At 39.0% G+C, this 17,898-nt stretch overlaps 1 protein-coding gene across 3 annotated transcripts in view; it reads left to right on the top strand.

The window, feature by feature from the left end:
• NAV3 (neuron navigator 3) overlaps positions 1-17,898 on the top strand; it is a 420,281-nt gene that overhangs the window by 269,273 nt on the left and 133,110 nt on the right. For 2 of the 3 annotated variants that reach the window (XM_052774469.1, XM_052774468.1), the window contains exons 6-8: positions 3,649-3,717; positions 6,400-6,539; positions 13,356-14,394. In XM_052774469.1, the coding sequence (XP_052630429.1) occupies positions 3,649-3,717; positions 6,400-6,539; positions 13,356-14,394 (1,248 nt within the window). The remainder of the gene's footprint in view (positions 1-3,648; positions 3,718-6,399; positions 6,540-13,355; positions 14,395-17,898) is intronic. The other variant, XM_052774467.1, reaches the window with a different exon arrangement.

The following is a 17,898-nucleotide window of genomic DNA, read 5'->3' as shown; positions in this document are numbered from 1 at the left end:
ACACTTTCAAGGAGCTGCTTCTTTCCTGATATACCGTGCTATTTGTATAACAGCAAGACAGACTTTCTGGCAGTTTAGTTCAGCGTCGAGCAGTCACTTGCCTTCCCTCCATCTTCTTTGTTCTGATTTGCCCATTTCAGTTGAATATTTCACTTCACTTTCAATGGGAGGGCATTTAAGAACCTTTAGCGTTGTAGCTTATATTGACTCCCTAGACTCCCTACACCTTTTCGGACCATTTCTGAGCCCTTTTATCCTGCCTGCAGCTGCATGCCCTCCATCAGCTCCCTGTCTAGGTGGAACACGGTGCGTAGCTCCCCAAGGCGACCGCCCGTGCTGCACGGCCACGTGCCGCAGCGCAGAGTCCTGCTTCCCGCAACCCGCGCGGCTGTAGTTCCCCGTCAGCATCCTCAGGGCCAGGCCAACCTCTAACATCTCTGTAGCTTCCTTCTCAACGCTACCCCAGCTACCTCTGTGCTTAACTGCCTTTCTGGGCAGTCTCGGCATGTTCATTCCATTTTCTCACAGCACTTAAGGACCAGCAACAGAAATTACCCGCTGTCGCCGTTTCGTATCTGCTGCGTCGGCTAGTGTTTCTCCCTGCTTTGCGAGAGAAAAGATGGGGGCTTCCTGCCAGCTCTGCGGTCAGGGTTGGTCTCCTCTGTAGTTTCCATGTCCCTTTCCTGCCAGTGCACTGCCGCTGGGCTTTTTAGGTGACTGCTGTGGCTCCTCCGAGGAGTCAAAGCTGCGACCACGCCAGGGAAGACTGCTGGTGGGAGTATTATAGCACTGGAAAGGGTCTTGGGAGCAGACAGCTGAGAAACAACGGCTATCAAAATCTCTTTTTCCAACCCTCCGACAAATAAACCCTTCCTTGTCCCAAATACTGTAGTGTTAAACTGGTACTGTCTGGTTTGTTAACACTCATCTGCTGCTTTAATGCAGGTATATATTTATTAAACTTTTGTGTGGATCTGTAAGCATAAAAAAATGATTGTTTTAAGCAAAACAGGTTTATTTTCCTGATTGCCAGATGTTACCCACCGACAATTATCTGGTAGGATGGAGGGCAGCAGGTACATATTTGTTTATGTATTTAGAAGAGTGGCTAGACTTTATATGTGTTGCAGTTCACATCTGCAATAATGGGGCCGGCAGTTGGGAAACAGGCATCCTTTCAAAGCTTTAATGGGTCCAGCATATCCAGTGCTAATTGAGAAGGAAAACACAAAGTCATTAGGAACTTGATGCAGCTGGTTTATGAGCTGTTAAAGTTCTCTTTTTCCCTTTGATTTGTCACATTACTTTGGAAAATAAATTTACCCAGTCATAGTGGGAATGATGGTTTACTAATGTTGACACATCCATCAATGCCTTTCAAGCCTGTCTGGAAAGTTTGAAAGCAGTCTGCAGGCTGACATTTCATGAATTTGCTAGTGGATGGAGTCCCAAGTAACAGGCATGGAAGGAAAGCATTCTAGCAAGCATTTCCAGATAGGTGCTTCATGTAAAAAAAAAAAAAAAAAAAAAAAAAGAAGTGCCGTCTGTCTGCAGGCTACCTTATCAACAACTCAGCAACATCACTGAAATGAAGTTATTTGAGCTTTCCAGCTACTTTGGAATTGTGTTGTTTGAAGTACAAAAGCTACGACATGCTACGGCAAGGCAGAGTCTTCAGCCTTTTCATCCAGTGGTTAAGATGCATCCTATTCACTGTTTGTCCAGCTCACTGTCCATGTTGATTGTATTGTGTATCATTTTACCCTTTACAACATAAATGCACTAAGGTTTTATTTGACATACCATTTTTCTCACAAGCTTCTTAGTTTAGTCAATGCAGATAACCAGCTAACCATGTCTAGATTCCTTCATTTTAAATATGTTGACAAAAGCACGAGTGGAAGATCTTATCAAAAGATGGGCTATTATGCCAGGCACAAATGTAGCAACTTCAGTAAAACATCCTATGTCACATTTGTGTCATATGCCCAGACATTATTAAGAAAGATAGCTGTAAGTGAAATATAATGCAATATACTAATGACTACCTAGATAAAATATATATAAACTGTAATTATTATGATACCATTATAATTTATGCCAATTCCCACAGAATTTATGGTCATGTAAAAGAGCACTTTGTCAGCATTACCATGAAGATATATGTCAGAGAATTGAATGCTGCTTTTATATATCAAATGATTCCTCTTTGCTCTCTTCAGACTGAAGTATTCTTTCTTATATATTCATCATGTGCACATGTGCTATGTGTAATTGGCAGGCACAGAGGCAATACTGAACCCCTTATTTTGGTTTAATTTCGTAAACAATAATCATGCATCCCATTCAAGTCTCACATTGTCCCTTGGTTTGTGCCTTCCCCTTGACCCTCTTCAGGACTGCAGTGCCAGTATGGGAAGACCTTTCTCCCTTGAGGGCTTCTTCCATCTGCTCTATACTCAGGCTATCTGCTTCAGTGGACTAGCAGCAATTGCTTAACACTTTTCTGGTAGATTCAATACCATCAGGTGTTTCTTGTAAGTGCTGCCAGTCTATAAAGCCGGGACTAGAGCACCGTGGTTTTTGCTGCTACTCAGAAGGATGGCTGGAAGATGCAGAACTGTAAGAGACAAAAGCAATCTTGTGACTATCAGAGTTTCTGCTTACTCAATTCTCTGTCACTTCCTTAACAATGCAAGGAATTTGATATTGTGATTGCACCTGGCTTATGCACCTGTCTATATCCTTAGGCTGTGTGGATCCCAAAGGATGCACCTGTTTATAGTAACTGAAATTACCTGGCAGGAGGCCTTACCTTGGCCGTACATTTGACATATCCCCTATGCAAATGTCTAAAAGAATAGAGGCATAAATTTGCTGTTTAGTAATGACGCATTGTTGGATGTCAAAGGAAACATACTGGTTTTAGCCCTGTAGCAGAGCATATCTTCTGTTGCAAAAACACCACTTGGATGCCTTAACAGACAAAGGTGCATTTTCCTATAGAATTTAATAGTGAGTCTAAGCACATGTCAGGGCTTTCCTAATGAAGCCTCTGATTCATTGCCTGGGTAATGCATCACATACTTGGCCTGTGCTGCTGTAACAGTAACGAAAATTATGATGGGATGCTTCTTCCATATAGCTCTGTCATTAGGAGGGTCACCTTTCTTTAGTGGGAATTTTTCTGAGCCCACATTGGATCTAGTACAGCAAATTTGTTCCTAACTGCCAGACTGTGAACCCAGTCAGGTTGCTGGAGAAACTAGTGGCTGTATATTTGTGCTTAGTAGTTTCTGTGGATGAAAAAAAAAAAAAAAGCACAAAGTTTTGATGTGCACTCTGTGTGAATTGAGCTACACTTCAGTAATTTGGTCACTGTGGAAATTTGCCCGCATTGTCTATTCCTAAGATAATTTCTAGCAAATGAGACAAGCTATAACAATATCCATTATTTCATAATCTGTGCATTGCATCTCTCATAAAAATCTGCATGTTTGCATTATTTCATGTTTTTGCCAGTTAATTTGTGTTTTCTATCCATGTTCAATTTGCATTCATTAACTCATAGTTTGCTGGTAAGTGTGTTCTTTCTATACATGTTCAAAGAAATTCTTTAATTCAATTTCTCTGTTTCTTCTCATACAGTCTCACAGCCAGATATGCAACTCAGTCTAATCACAGTGGAATTGCAACCAGTCAAAAAAAGACTTCTAGGTCAGTTAAATATCTCTAATTTATTGCTTGTTAGTGATACTCAAGCAAGTATATGCCCATTGATATTTTATCCTTTGGACATAAAACATTTGGACATTAACAATGTGTATTTATGTTATGCGTGCAAGCTTCGCAACAATGAGCTTTGCCACGGGAAAGCCTTGTATGGACTGGAAGGACCTGATTTGTACTGTATATTAGCAATATTTCTGGTTGTTATGTATCCTGCATCTTTGTATCGTGCATGTAAAACATTGGATGTGAAGGATTAGTTGGTGATTTTAGTGCTCTCTACTCTCTGGCTCAAATCCTTGCTTTAGTCATGAGCGAAAAGAAGTTTGGGAGTCCATCCCAATTCCCACTAGATGTTTTGCGTGTATCGCAAACCCACCTGAAAGGTTGAGTTCACAGAGCCAAGTTCACGCAGAAGCAAAATAGAGCAGAAAAAAAGAACCACTTCCAAGACTTCTGCTCCATCAAGACTAGCCTGCACACAGTCCCCATGACCGAGATGCTTTGTTTTGGCAGTGAATTTGACAGAGCTGTGTGTAGGAGCTGACCTGTTTCAGATTTCGTCAGTACTTTTAGTTTATCATTTCCATGAGCACTAAAATCTACAAGCCAGACTGCAGAAGAAAGAAACTGAGGTCTAAAGCTTACTCTTCTTTCTAGCTTTTTCTTGTGGGGGATAATTAATGTGTTCATTAATTATACCTTTGCTGTACAGTTCATTGGTGAGAACAATGAACTCTAAATTGCATAATCTACAATAAAGATTGCATTTTGCAGTATAGCGCACTAACACAATTTGAATTGCTGGTGATAGCTTGGAATGAGCTATACCACGGTCCAGTTGCTTTGCACCTGCATTTATAGGTCTTCAGTTTTCCTTACTGCTGATGCTCCTGTCTTGTCCGCATTCAACATGTTGGGGTTAACAGTCTTATTGTCTAATACTTTAAATCTGTGGCAGTGTTTCCGAAGCCTGTTCAGAGGTATGTGACTTGTCCCTTATTTGTTATTCTCTCTTTGCATTTCCTTAGCTGCTTAACATGATTCTGCAAGAGCAATTTAAAACCTGAATGCAATTAAAAAAGACAGCAAATGAGGTAAACTGGAAAGTGTGTAGAGCAAATGACCTCATGTGTAATGTGCTTACTGTGGCAAGTTCTCGAATTCTGGCATGCAGAATATATGCAGAACTATTTTATATTTTAACAGAACAGATGAGTTTCCAGTGTTGCACATGCCTTCTCATTGCTTTTTTCATTACCTTTGACAAACGATCGCAGGGCTCTTACTGCCTGTCAAATTAGGGTAATGAGAAGGAGCAAATGGATTTTTAAGTTTGTTTTAGTGCATTCTTCAGGGAACAGAAGATCACTCGAATTCATGGGTCACTGTAAAGGTTAGCATGCATACAGCTGCAGAGCAGAGACAGTCTGCTCTGGGCTCGGCACAGAGACTAGCAGGGCAGGCTGGCGGCCAGAATGAGCCATAAAAATAACTAATGGATTAGCTCTCTGAGGCTTAAATTGGTAAAGGAAGAGAACATGGAGCTGTTTACATATGTTCACTAATGAAAATAAAATGATTTGAACATTTCTGTTATACCAGTATATAAAACAAAAAAAAGTCTGGAAGAAATCTAACGTTTTGTAATTCTTTGTAACGTGATTTTTTTTCTCCCATCTGATGCTGCTTTTTCGTAATATAGTGAAACTAACAGAATTTGATAACTCTGGTATTATTTGTATTGCCACTATTAAAATCATCATATCATTCCAATAAGTGAGAAGCAAAAGAGAGATATTCTTGTCCTGTGGCAAAAGCCTCTTGCTGATTTGAGCATTTCATTTTGTCTAAGAGATAACAAAACTGGAAAGGAGTGGGGGTGCCGCAAAGATGCTGCAGAAAGTTTGAAGTAAGCATGTATTAAAGAATCTTTCATCAGAGAACAGATTCAGACAGGAAAAAAAAGATGCAGGCTTACGCACCCCAGGACAACAGAGTCTGCATTTTTTTCCTTAGCATAGCCACACAGTAAGGTTCAGATGGTGGCAGCAAATACTAACAAATGAACTGTATAGTCTACATTATGTAAGTCTATCTAAACGGTACACATGCATCTGTAGCATCTAGCTAAAATACGTATTTTTAATATTTTTAATTTAAAATAATAAGGTGGAAGTGCTTCAGCCAATAGCCTTCTTGAAAATAACCAAAGATAAATAAAAAGCCAGCTTTTATGCTAAACAGAGCTGTGAAACATTTACTAGAGTAAGAGATACAAAATATTTCTCAGCTATGTATTGTCATGCTTTTAATCAATTTCTGTAACATTTCCTCTTCAAAAGTGACAGATTTAAACGAAAGCTGATATTGCACTTCAATGGATTGTTAGGGTGAATCTGTTTTAGCAATGTTAATGGCAAATGCAAAGCATCTTCTTACATGTCTTGTGACTCTAGAAAGCATCTTTTTCCCTGTTGTGTGCGTAAGGATAAGCTTTTATTTTCATTTGTGGAGTCTAACTAATTTGAATCCTCCTGTTCATTGTTGCTTACCTGAAATCATTGTTTTCAGTTGTCGGTTTTTAAATTCTGGTCTGATGTTTGCATACTGCCTCCTCTATATGTTGCATTACATAAAATGAACTGATTTCTGATTATACCATTCCAGGCTTCCAGGACCCTCAAGGGTGCCAGCTGCAGGCAGCAGTACCAAAGTCCAGGGAGCTTCTAATTTAAATCGGAGAAGCCAGAGCTTTAACAGCATCGACAAAAACAAGCCTCCACAATATGCAAATGGAAATGAAAAAGGTAAGTGATTAAAAGTTACTAAGCTTAGTCTACATAACATATAAGAGAAAAAACAAAAAAACCCACAAAAAACCAAAACCACCAAAAGAACCCATCCACAAGGGTCAAAGAAGTAAATGTCATATTTAGGCTTGGTAAGGAAGACCTACAGAGATAGGGCTCTGATTTAGGACTTGTGGTTGAGCTGGGATTAAAGTTCAGAACTGAAAACTTTCAAGGTGTTATAATTATATTTTATCCCTCTTTGATGGAAATATCACTGGGTGATGTTTCTGAAATGAAAATGAATCTATATTGGATGCCTGTAATCTTTGTCGGTATTCAAGTCTACTCATACCCAAAGGAAGACTGCCATAATTTTCAGGGGACTTTGCATCTTAACCTCTAACAGGCAAGAATCAAAATATTATACTTGCATCAGGATATTATATGCGTCTGTTCCTTCAGAACCTTACCTAATGTATATATAAGTCTGAATAGAGGATTGGAAATTAAATCAAATGTAATTAAATGTTGCAGGGATTTGAATTCAGTGTTCATGTTTTATTGCCTCCTTTAAATATGAACTTCCATTAGAACCTGGGTCCTTCCATTTCTCCCACCCTGACACTGTTTTCCTGGAAAATGTGCCTCTTCAGGCTTTATCTCAGAAAGAATAAGGTAAAAGTTCAGCTTTCTGAGTTGTGTAACTAATCCAGCCCCTTCCCCCCTGTTCTTTCGCCCTTTGTGTAATGAACAGCATTTTATTCATATCTCTGGGTTAGAATACAGTTTAAAATGATACAATATACATAGTACCCGTTTGCATCCTTGGGGTCTGTGGGAGGAACAAGTATGCAGTGAATGTTCTTCATCCAAGAAACAGGCAGCTATCCAGATTTTTTTTACTAAATTCTGATGAACACACTTTGCCCCCAGCTGTATCTGAAGATATAAAACCATCCTTTCAATAGTTATTTCTTTATTTTTACTAACAGGGTTGAATGTTTTAGATAGTTCTATAGGGGGATTTCTTCTGTCAAGGGTTGTTTATGGCAAGATATCCAGTCTAAAACTAGAAAGAGATCGGAGTGAAAACTGAGCAGACACTGTATAGTTCACAAATACGATAGTGAAGTTGAAGTAGGAGATGTTGCTGCTTGAGTGAAGGTATGTACAGCAGTTTAGGTTTTAGTATTGCTTCATAATGTTGACATAAGTTTGCTACTGAAATATGTGAGAGTGAAATGATTCAAGGTGAGACATGCTTGTAGATGTTAATATTGTTAGCTCATTACTTGGAAACTCTTTTGACTGCTAAGGTTTGCATTGCATTGCATTGCACATTTATGTGGCTTTTTGCATGGTGGATTTCTTTCCCATTTCTTTACAGCAGAGAATGAGAACCTTGATGAGATTTTTAGTGAAGTCATCACTTGCAAGAGGATAAGGGGTGGCTTTTTTGTGTATAATCATTCAATTTTTTTTACAGGATATAGAAAATGTAATGTTGCATAACTACAGAGTACTATATTTGAGATGTTTCTGTCTGCTCTTCTTTCTTTCTTTCAAAACAGCAGACTGGATGGAAGAACATTGGTTTTACTTGAGAATATAAACCAAATACAAGTTTGTTTTAGAGTATAAAGCAGAAGTTAGAGAAAAATACTGCTGTGAGTGCAAGGATAGCAAAGTGATATTTTTTATAATACTCTAAAAGAACACATGAGAGCCTGTATTTGAATTCACCATGCGACTTCTTTGCCTAAAAACAACTGAACAATGCTATATTTTAAATTGAATTATGATAGGAGCTAAGTTTTTAATATTATAATGAAATTTCCAAGTAGCCTTTTGATTTTTTTTTTAAGTATTTGAGGATGTTCTGTGACCTCAGTTTTTTTGAAGAATTTGTTTAGAAACAAACTTCAACCCCCACAATAGTAACAGCAATAATAAAAAACACCTCTTTAAAAAAAAAGTGTCACTATATGCTGAAAAACTGATTTTTCCTTACAGTGTGGCACACATAATAAAACTTACATGTCAAATTTTGCTTCTGATGCAGATGCTTGGAGCAAGATAACTTTAACAGCTTCCATTAAATGGATATACAGTCCATATACTAATTTCTGAGACATAGATCATATAGTAAATAGCTTGTAATTCTGCATTAGTGCTGCATAAACTGAAGTGGAAAAAGAGATGACTTGCACTAGGTAGTCATTAGAGGTTGGGACCTCCAGACATATTCAAGGGCAGACCACTTTAGGTACATTTATCTCTGCTGTACACCTTCCTGTATGTGCTATAAGAAGACCTCAGAAAAGATATACAGCATAAGGTGGGGTTTTTTTAATCCAGTTATATGTAATACTTGAAATCCATTCCTGCATAACACAGTTTCCAACTCAGTCACAGTGGGGAATGGATATGTAGTCACACAGTTAAAGGAGACCTGAAGGTGATCCAAAATAAGATGTGATATGGGCCTTTTATTTGCTGTTTCATTATTTAGTATGTCATTAACGTTATCTCCTTTGAATGTTGCTTAGGGAATAGTTCCCACAGTAAGAAACCTAGGTCCCCTGACAAATGCAGGTTTGCTCTTTATTGAGTACAGCCCAGTTTTCACCCACAGACTCAACCCATTGCTGTGACACAGGTAACTGTGTGGAGCTGTGGTTAAGTCAGGAACACAGAATGCACCAAAGCAATAAACACGCCATTAGCTGAAACTCATCTGTGGAGCCTTAGTGAGCTGATTTTTTTTTTTTTTTTTTTTTTTTTGCTGGACTTTGCAGCTTATGGATGGGTTTCAAAGAACACATCTGTTTTCCAGGTCACGTCACATCTATCTGCTTCTGACTTAATAAAACAAAGACAAAAATAAAACTATGAAAATGAAACTATTTGAACAAAGTAATTATTCACAGTGCTACTAAGGTGGATATCCAGAGTGTTTTGAGTCCAGCAAATAAATAATGTTCTAATTCAAGTCAAATTTTAAAACAAATATTTACACTTTAGAGCTTAGAAACACTGTATCTGAACACTGATAAGGGTCCCTCTGTCATGGAGCTTAATAGCCTGCTTTTCAATATAATTTAATAATATAAAATGGTGTTTGTGTATTGTCCAAACTCAGTTTCAACATTATTTGGTTATTTTGCCCATACCAACTCTGAGAAACTCTGTCCTGGAACTCCATTGTCTGATGGTGCAAATCGTTGTTCATCTGTGGCCAGAATGTATATTTATAGCTAATTTATTTATGCTTCTTCTGGTGCCAGTATTTTGCCAGTTGTCCCTGGTGGTGTTCTCCTCCTGTGCTGATGAGGGGTAGCTACTTTCTCATGGACAGCTGGAAAGGGACAGCTGAACAAGCTGAATTCTTTTAATCTCACCAGATAGACCTCCCATTCATCCAAACATCCTTACAGCGATCCATTGCAGCTCTTCTGGTTTCTAGTAACCTTTTTTATTGTGAGTGACTAAAATTGGATACTCTAATCTGGGGACCTGCCTACTACAGAATAATTAGATTATCAGTTCCTAACTGTGGTGCAGCAGGAGAGCTGTTGTCACAGAGGTCCTGTCTTCTCCACCAGCAGAGAACACAGGTCACAGAGGAGAAGACAGAGGAGTGGATTATATATTGGGCCCAAGTTTAACTCCTCATGTGTCCTTTATTTGGGCAACAGCCTATGAAAAGTGGACTTGAAAATGCCCATTTGGTTGTCATGGTCTTGCTGGGTTCTGGTAGAAATTTCTCTTTTTGCGCTGAACCCCTGGGGGTGTTGCTATTCTGCTTTCCCAACGCAGGTTGGGCTGAGCTCTGAAGCACTGAGCTCTCAACTAGAATGCAAAATTGTTTTTACTGCATGCTGATTATGCATTTCAGCAATAAGGGGATTAGGCCCTAAACAGAAGACTGTCTTCTTGTAAAATTTAGTTTATAGAAATATGAAATCCTTGACATAAGTTGGGATCACTCTCTATCAAAATCACCACAAGGTGGGGACAAATTTCATGTAATCAACTGCTAAAGCTAAGTCCAATTGAACGTGCAGAAAGCAGTGAATGATGTGCAGCTTCAAGCAATGCATTTGGGCTGGGGGGAAATAAATCTTTTTATTCCACATCTTTAAACATACAGACAGGCTCTCAATATTCCTTGAGAGTGTGCAGTCCACATTCCTTGTGGAAACATTAAGGATACACTTTAAATTGAAGATTAAAGGCAAGTTAAGGTTCTTTGTAATTTTTCGATGCTGTTTATGGTTTGTTAGATAGGGATCAAATAAGTACCAGTGGTTCCAGGAACCTGTGTTTTTTTGCTATATATGTAGCAGAACAAGCTGTTGATGAAACAGTAAATACTCTTCTTTTTATAACACCCCCCCCCCCCAATGTGTTTAATATTATATAGCAGGAAATATGGCAAGGCATACATTCTTCTTTCTAATCAGAATGCCTTTTTTTCTTTTTTTTTTTCTTTTTTCTTTTTTTTTGTAGTAAAACTAATAGCCTGAAGCCATACAAATGTAACAGAATTAATACAACAGAGCGTGGTGGCATCCCGCTGTTCACAGATTGTTACATGTATTCTGCATTAGCTTTGCACATTCTTATGGTGAATCGTTCAGCAAAAGTATTGAGATAGCTAAAGACCCCAATCCTCCTGTGTAATTAAGGCAAGCTTAGTGCAAGGCAAGATGTGTGCAAGAAGGTCCTTGTGCACACCCAGTCCTGGGCTATCAGCCATGGGGCTGATCCCTGGTATACATTAAGGAAGCCTGAGGGCTGCAGTGATTTCCAACAGCTGTTGCTGGCCCCAGGCTCTCTTCCAGGATCTGAGACTCACCAGAAAATAGCAGGGGCCCAACCACAATTCCTGCCTTGGTCGCAAGGGAGGAATCAGCTCTGCAGCTGCACACCAAAGCTGCTCCATGTGCATGGTGCTACTTGGAGCCAGTGGAATAAGCCCTAACCTTACCTGTCCCAAAAAATGCTCTGAGGCAACCCTTACCAGTTAAAGTTTTCTTGCCTAGTAGCTGAATGCAGCAGAGCTGCTTGAAACCTTCTGTGAAGGTGGACTGAGTTCATTTAGCGTTGTGGAGTTTGCATATCAGCCTGAGGAGCACACGAAAAAACGTACGCAGATGGAATTATACAGCATCTTTTGAAGGTGGAGGTGATTGGCCTGCTGGGGTCCAGTTGTTAATAGTGTTAAGCAAGTAAAAGCTATTAATAGTGTTAAGCAAGTAAAAGCTGTTACATTTCTGTCATGTTACTTTTGTTCAGATTTTTTTTATTATTATTTTTAAACTAGAACTTCTTAATGCTATTTAGAGAAGTAAATTTTGCTATGTTTGCATTCTTTTTGTTAAAGAAAAAACAGCTCCCCTTTCAGGATGCTTAAAATCCTCCCTTTCCTATGTGTATTAGTGGCCTTCAGGCTTCCAGGTGGGTAGTCTGACCCATACTAGGGCCGTAGGGCTGAGACCGCAAAAATGAAAATGACACACAACTTCAAACTCTGTGCTGAAGGGACAAATGTCTTCAGTGTCCTCATCTACTATATTATTCAGACAAGTGGGCCTAAGGCATGACTTTGGCTTCATGTGTGTATGCAACACATCAAGCACTCTTTTTGCCATTGCATGAACTATATTTGCATTGCGTGTTTCATAGGCTTCCTTGTAGTACTGAATTTGATATACTGTAGCCAGGCTTCTGCCTAATTCCCTGGCAGTCCCGAGACTGAGTGGCAAGACAAGATAGATACACTAAGAGAAAATATGTCATCTGTTGAAATAGCTGTGTACCACATATTTGATTGCCATTACCACTTCATTTCTCTGGTGCTCCAGAGTAGTAGTGTTTAGATACTCAGATGTGTCTTGGAAATCCGAGCTTCATACAGAAGAACTTAACCCTTTCACACATTGGTCGGCTTTGCTTAATAAGGCTAAATGACTTTTTTGAAAATCATATTTGTCAATTAGCATAGTTTGATTATTGCAGAAAGAGTCTTGTTCTCATTCTCTCTGGAGATTCGCTGAAGTTCCTGGACAATGTAAATGTAGTGAAGGTACTGGAGCCACGTAAATGAGTCTTCTGTGCCTACCTGAGCTTCAGGCCCAAAACAACTATCGTTGCTGTTCCCATGTAGATGATATATCGCTGTAACTTTCAAGTGCTGACATTGGTGAAATTGTTGATAAATTTTTCCCACCGATGAAAGTGCACTGGGAAAAGTTAGCTGCTAAAGGTTGTTAACTGTACTTAAAACCAAAAAAAGTATAGTGACCTGCCATTTTTTGCTTTTATGAATATTGATTGTATCCATTTAATTTCAGTATTACTCAGTCCTCTTCCTCCTGCCCAAAGCCTTAGCTTTCTAGCACATATTTTGCTTTCACTAAACATCAAACCCATCTTTCTCTGGTTTAGTTTTTCTTCTAATATTGTAGCATTCTTTTTTCTTCCATGTCTCAGTGTTTTATTATTAACAAGTCATTGGAAGAATTTCTTTATGACTCATTAACGATAAAATCTTTAAACTGGAAGGTTTAATTTGCATAATGAAATGGTTACAAGGAAGGTGTTTCCAAGGCTCTCTTGAGCTCATAGAAGTATTGAACAACACCATGATGGTGAGGGGAAAAAAAGGCATTTTCGATTGTCATCCTTCATGTTTCATGCACATGTATATTATGTTTATTATGAATCACATGTAACTGTGCTTTAAATGCCAGAGAAGCACGGTATCGCCTTCAAGCAGGAGATGGGAGAATAACTGGACCATTATGGTTCTTTCTGTTTTTTAAGCAGATTCACCAAAAGGCCCTCCCCCATCTGCAGGCATGAATGGAAATGTGCAGCATCCCACCAGCACCGGGCAGCAGCAGGTCTCTGCCATACCCTCTCCAAGTGCCAGCAAGCCTTGGCGCAGCAAATCCATGAATGTCAAACACAGCGCGACCTCTACCATGCTGTCCGTGAAGCAGCCCAGTCCTGCAACCTCCCCTACTCCATCTTCAGACAGGCTCAAGCCACCCCCTTCTGAAGGCGTGAAGCCCCCTTCATCTGGACAAAAATCTATGCTGGAAAAATTCAAGCTGGTTAATGCTAGGACTGCTCTGAGACCTCCTTTGTCGCTGAGCTCAGGACCCAGCGACAGCGGGAGAGAGGATGATACCTTTTCAGAGTGTGGTGAAATGGATGTCTTAAGTGGCGGGGTGAACAGCGGCGGCTCCACAAGTAGCAGTCCTAAAGTATCACCGAAGTTAACCCCTCCGAAAGCTGGAAGCAAAAATCTCAGCAATAAAAAGTCTTTGCTACAGCCAAAGGACAAAGAGGAAAAGAACAGGGACAAAAACAAAGTTTGCACTGAGAAAATAGTCAAGGAAGAGAAGGACCAGGTCGCTGAAACATCTACAAAGAAGAGCTCAAAAATTGCAAGCTTAATCCCAAAAGGAAGCAAGACGACAGCAGCCAAGAAGGAAAGTTTAATACCGTCTTCTAGTGGGATCCCGAAACCTGGATCGAAGGTGCCAACAGCAAAGCAGAGCGCTTCAGCCGCATGCGCGGGAAGTAAGGAGGTTGAAAAACTGAGGACTACAAAAGGAAACCAGTCCCAATCAACGCCAAAATCTCAACTTAGCGAGAAGGCTTCTCCTTCCTCTGGTCTTGCTTCTTCTGAAGGGAAAGAACCAAGCGCAGCTCTCCCCCCGGGGTCCTCCGCGGCTCTGCCGGCCTCGATGGCTGCAAGCAGCGGCCAAGGCACGGGAAACGGCGTCGTCCAGCTTCCTCAACAACAGCAATACAGTCACCCCAACACTGCCACAGTAGCTCCCTTCATTTATAGGTAAGGTCACAGAGGGAAATTGGGTTTGTGTTGCCATTTAGGAAAGAGAGCTAAAACGGCTAGAGTAATGGTGGATCACACTGGTATCTTTCTTATCTCCCGGTTTCTGTCACAGCATCACGCACGTGTTTTCCTAATATTATTTTTTAATTAGTGTTACTGTATGAACCGTTTCTTCCAAGAACTCTGAGGCTCTACCTTGTACAAAAGTAATCCACTGCAAATATTTGCCATTTAAAATTCAGGATGTTTTGATTAGAAATAGAAATCACATGATACATTCCATGTGCTGCTTTTGAAAGGTCACGGCTGAGTTAGGTTTCTAGTGCAAATATTCTTGTTTGCAGTTTAAGAACCTCAACATTTATTTGCTGATATTCAATAATATTTGCTTAAAATACACTGTTCTCTTAAAAAATCCTAAAATAAACTGCTGATGTTTTCAGAGTATGTAACAGTACTAGTAGGATATTAGAGGAAAAACAGTACACAAACTTTTGCAAGTATTCAAAAATATTTCAACATTTTGGGCTGAGAGAAAAAGTTGCTGTTTGCAGGTCCTTTTCCTCTTTAGTTTTATACACAAACTAGGTATGGATTAACTCCATGGAGGCAGTTAATTTTTACAGATGATGCAAACTCTTCTGATGGCCAAGGCTCCGGAAGAGATTAATGAACAGTTAAATGTATCAACCTTTGCCTGACTTTATTTTGCTATATGGTAGAGCAACTGAAGAGAAGCTGGGAGATTTCATTGTTGTACAGCCCAGAAGACAAAGTAAGTGTAGAAAGACTGGCAGGCTGGTTTGAGTAATGATTTCAGATGTCAGCTGTTGGAGGGCTTTAGCTACACTTGTGGGTAAATTTAACATGTGATAAAATGACAAATACATTATTAAGCAAAATATACTGGCAGTTTTTGTTAGTGAGTAGTACTCTAGATAATCTTGGCTAAAGATTAAAGAGGTGCTGAAGTAGGCTCTGAGGGAGTATATATGTCATTACACAAAACTAAACATAGCTTCAAAACCAATCTGGATGAGCGATAAATGGTTTAAATCAACTCTGAACAAAAGCAGTTCAGAAAATCATATGGGAGGGGGAAAAGGCATAATATAGGTTATATTTATTCTAATATGGAGTGGGTAGCCTCTTGAGTTTCAATTAAATGTATCACTGGATGTGCTTAATATGCATGTTTCTTTATAGCTGTCTGGAATAACCTCAGTGATACAGATGATTTGCAGCGTGGTACATAGGATGGCCTACATATGTGTTAGGGTGCATATATAAGGAGAGAGAAAAAGAATCTATGCTTTGCCTTCGGATACGTGTGCTATTTAATGGCAGCTTTACCACATACTGATGCCATTTCATTGCATGATGAAGATACCGTTCTTTTAAGCTTCATCATGAAGCAAAATATATTTCGAATTTTAACAGGCGATAGAAGCATGCATCTTCTTGTAATATTTGGTATTACTAATCGTCTGTTTGCTTCAAATAAACAGCAAAGGAGACTTTATTTGAAGTTAAATCTCACATGAAAATAAAATTCTCAGAGCCAAGGTCTGATCTTGGAATGTCATAAACCCAGAGTAATAGACCGACTTTGATGAGGTTACTTCAATGTGTATCTCTGTAGCTGAGAGCAGAATCTGACCCAAAAATACACAGTAACTACATTCCTTATAACTCTCAAGGGCTTTGTAATAGTACACAGTGATTTCATAGAAGAATATAAATATAACCATGGATAAAATATCCAAACTTCCAAAGTCAGCATATTTATTTTTGTGGATATATGGCAAGTGGAAGTGTACATGAAGCTGGGGTACTGTATTTACATTGTCTTGCTCTTAAACATAACTGTTTTCTGAGCAGTCACCACAATTTATACCCAGAATTTTCAGGTGCGCTTATTAGCTGCTAGAACAGTTTTATAGATCAATGAGTTAATAAACAGTAGTTACCATTCAGACTAACAGGTTTTTTTTACAGCTAGAAGATCTGTGAGTTTGTAGGGCAGTCCTTGAAAAAAGCTTCAGTATTATTTAGTAAAAATACAGTGCATTTTATCCAGAATACTGCAATATACTTCTGTGATCAGTGTAGGCTGTTAGCACAAGGATAAGTAAGCTAGTGCTTTTTCTGGTTTGTCGCTGATACCTGCAGATATCATGTATTTTGAAATGTTTGATTATTATGCAAGAGGATACTACTGCAGATTTGTGAGTAAAACAAAGTATTCCAAAGAGTTTCTTTGAGGCTGGCATGTATTTTGCTTAAAGAGGGAATGCAATGCTGTAACAGTTATCAACACTCGTGTTTTCAAGGAGTTGTGTATTTTTATTAATGAACAGTAAACAGAAAATACTGTTTCACTAGGAGGTTCTGAAATGATATATTGCACTATTCAGCTTTGCATTCTTGGTGCTTTGCCCTATCTGATATCACATTGTATTTTTATGCCTCTTAAACACTATGGCATGGAAATTCATATGGGATTATTACTTCTCTTCAAAGATTAGCAGCAACAGTCAGAGTTGCATTTGAGATAATCTAAATGGGTATAATTTAATTTATTCCATCCTCCTCAGCAAGTGCTTATTTACTTTCAAATGCGGTTCTGAATGTGTTATTTACAGCCCCTTATGTGTCCCCTCTGAAGCTGACTGCAGGGTCCAACTGGTATAAGAAAGGCTGCAGTAGATGTAATTTAGTTGCCAGAGAGCTTGATAACAGAGATACAGCAGGCAAAACAACTAAAAGGAAGTTGTAAGAGACTGTATAATTGTTATAAGTATACCAGCCACTACTTTAAATTACACATTCTTCTACATAGACAGAATTGGAAGAAGATGGAAATTGTGCCATCTGCCAGAGTCCCTTAGACTTGTATTGAAATTGGCCATAGAATTTAGTTATCTTCCTAGTGGTGCTTAAGTTTCAGATGGAGAAAATAACACAGAAGTTTAGTGCTTACTATGATACAGGGAAAACAGGAAAAAAAGAGGCATTAATGAAAACAAAAAAAAAAGAAGTCTGAATCTTTCTCCTAAAATTTTAGTAAGAGAATAACAAGTTAATTGCTCAGTATTTGGAGTTCTTGGCTTTCCTTCACATTGCTCAAAAGTGTAATGTAAGCCGTAATTCCAAACATTTTCTCGCACAGAGAAGAGCCTGTTGTATGCAATCATTGCTTTATTATTTGTGAGTCAGATTGTGTAAGTTTGTGTTATTTCCATAAAATGGGAAACATAACTAACAGTCCCAGGAGTAACACAAATGTCACCTCACCCCATGGAGCAAATCCTTAGTTGATGTAAATCATCACAACCCTACATGAAGTATGTGATATGTTGGCAATTAACATTTGCTGTGGATTTGCTCAAGCACTAAAGGAATATTTCAATATAAGAATGTTGGGTTGTAACTGGACGCATGTACTGCAGTTTAGTTTTATTTTATTGACTCCTCCAGTAACTGCTATAGGAGCTTACA

This window comes from Harpia harpyja, chromosome 23, assembly GCF_026419915.1.
Source record: "Harpia harpyja isolate bHarHar1 chromosome 23, bHarHar1 primary haplotype, whole genome shotgun sequence".
In the NCBI taxonomy this organism is placed as follows: Eukaryota; Metazoa; Chordata; class Aves; order Accipitriformes; family Accipitridae; genus Harpia; species Harpia harpyja.
The sequence above is the reverse complement of the archived record's forward strand: the minus strand, read 5'-3'. Positions and strand labels throughout refer to the sequence as shown.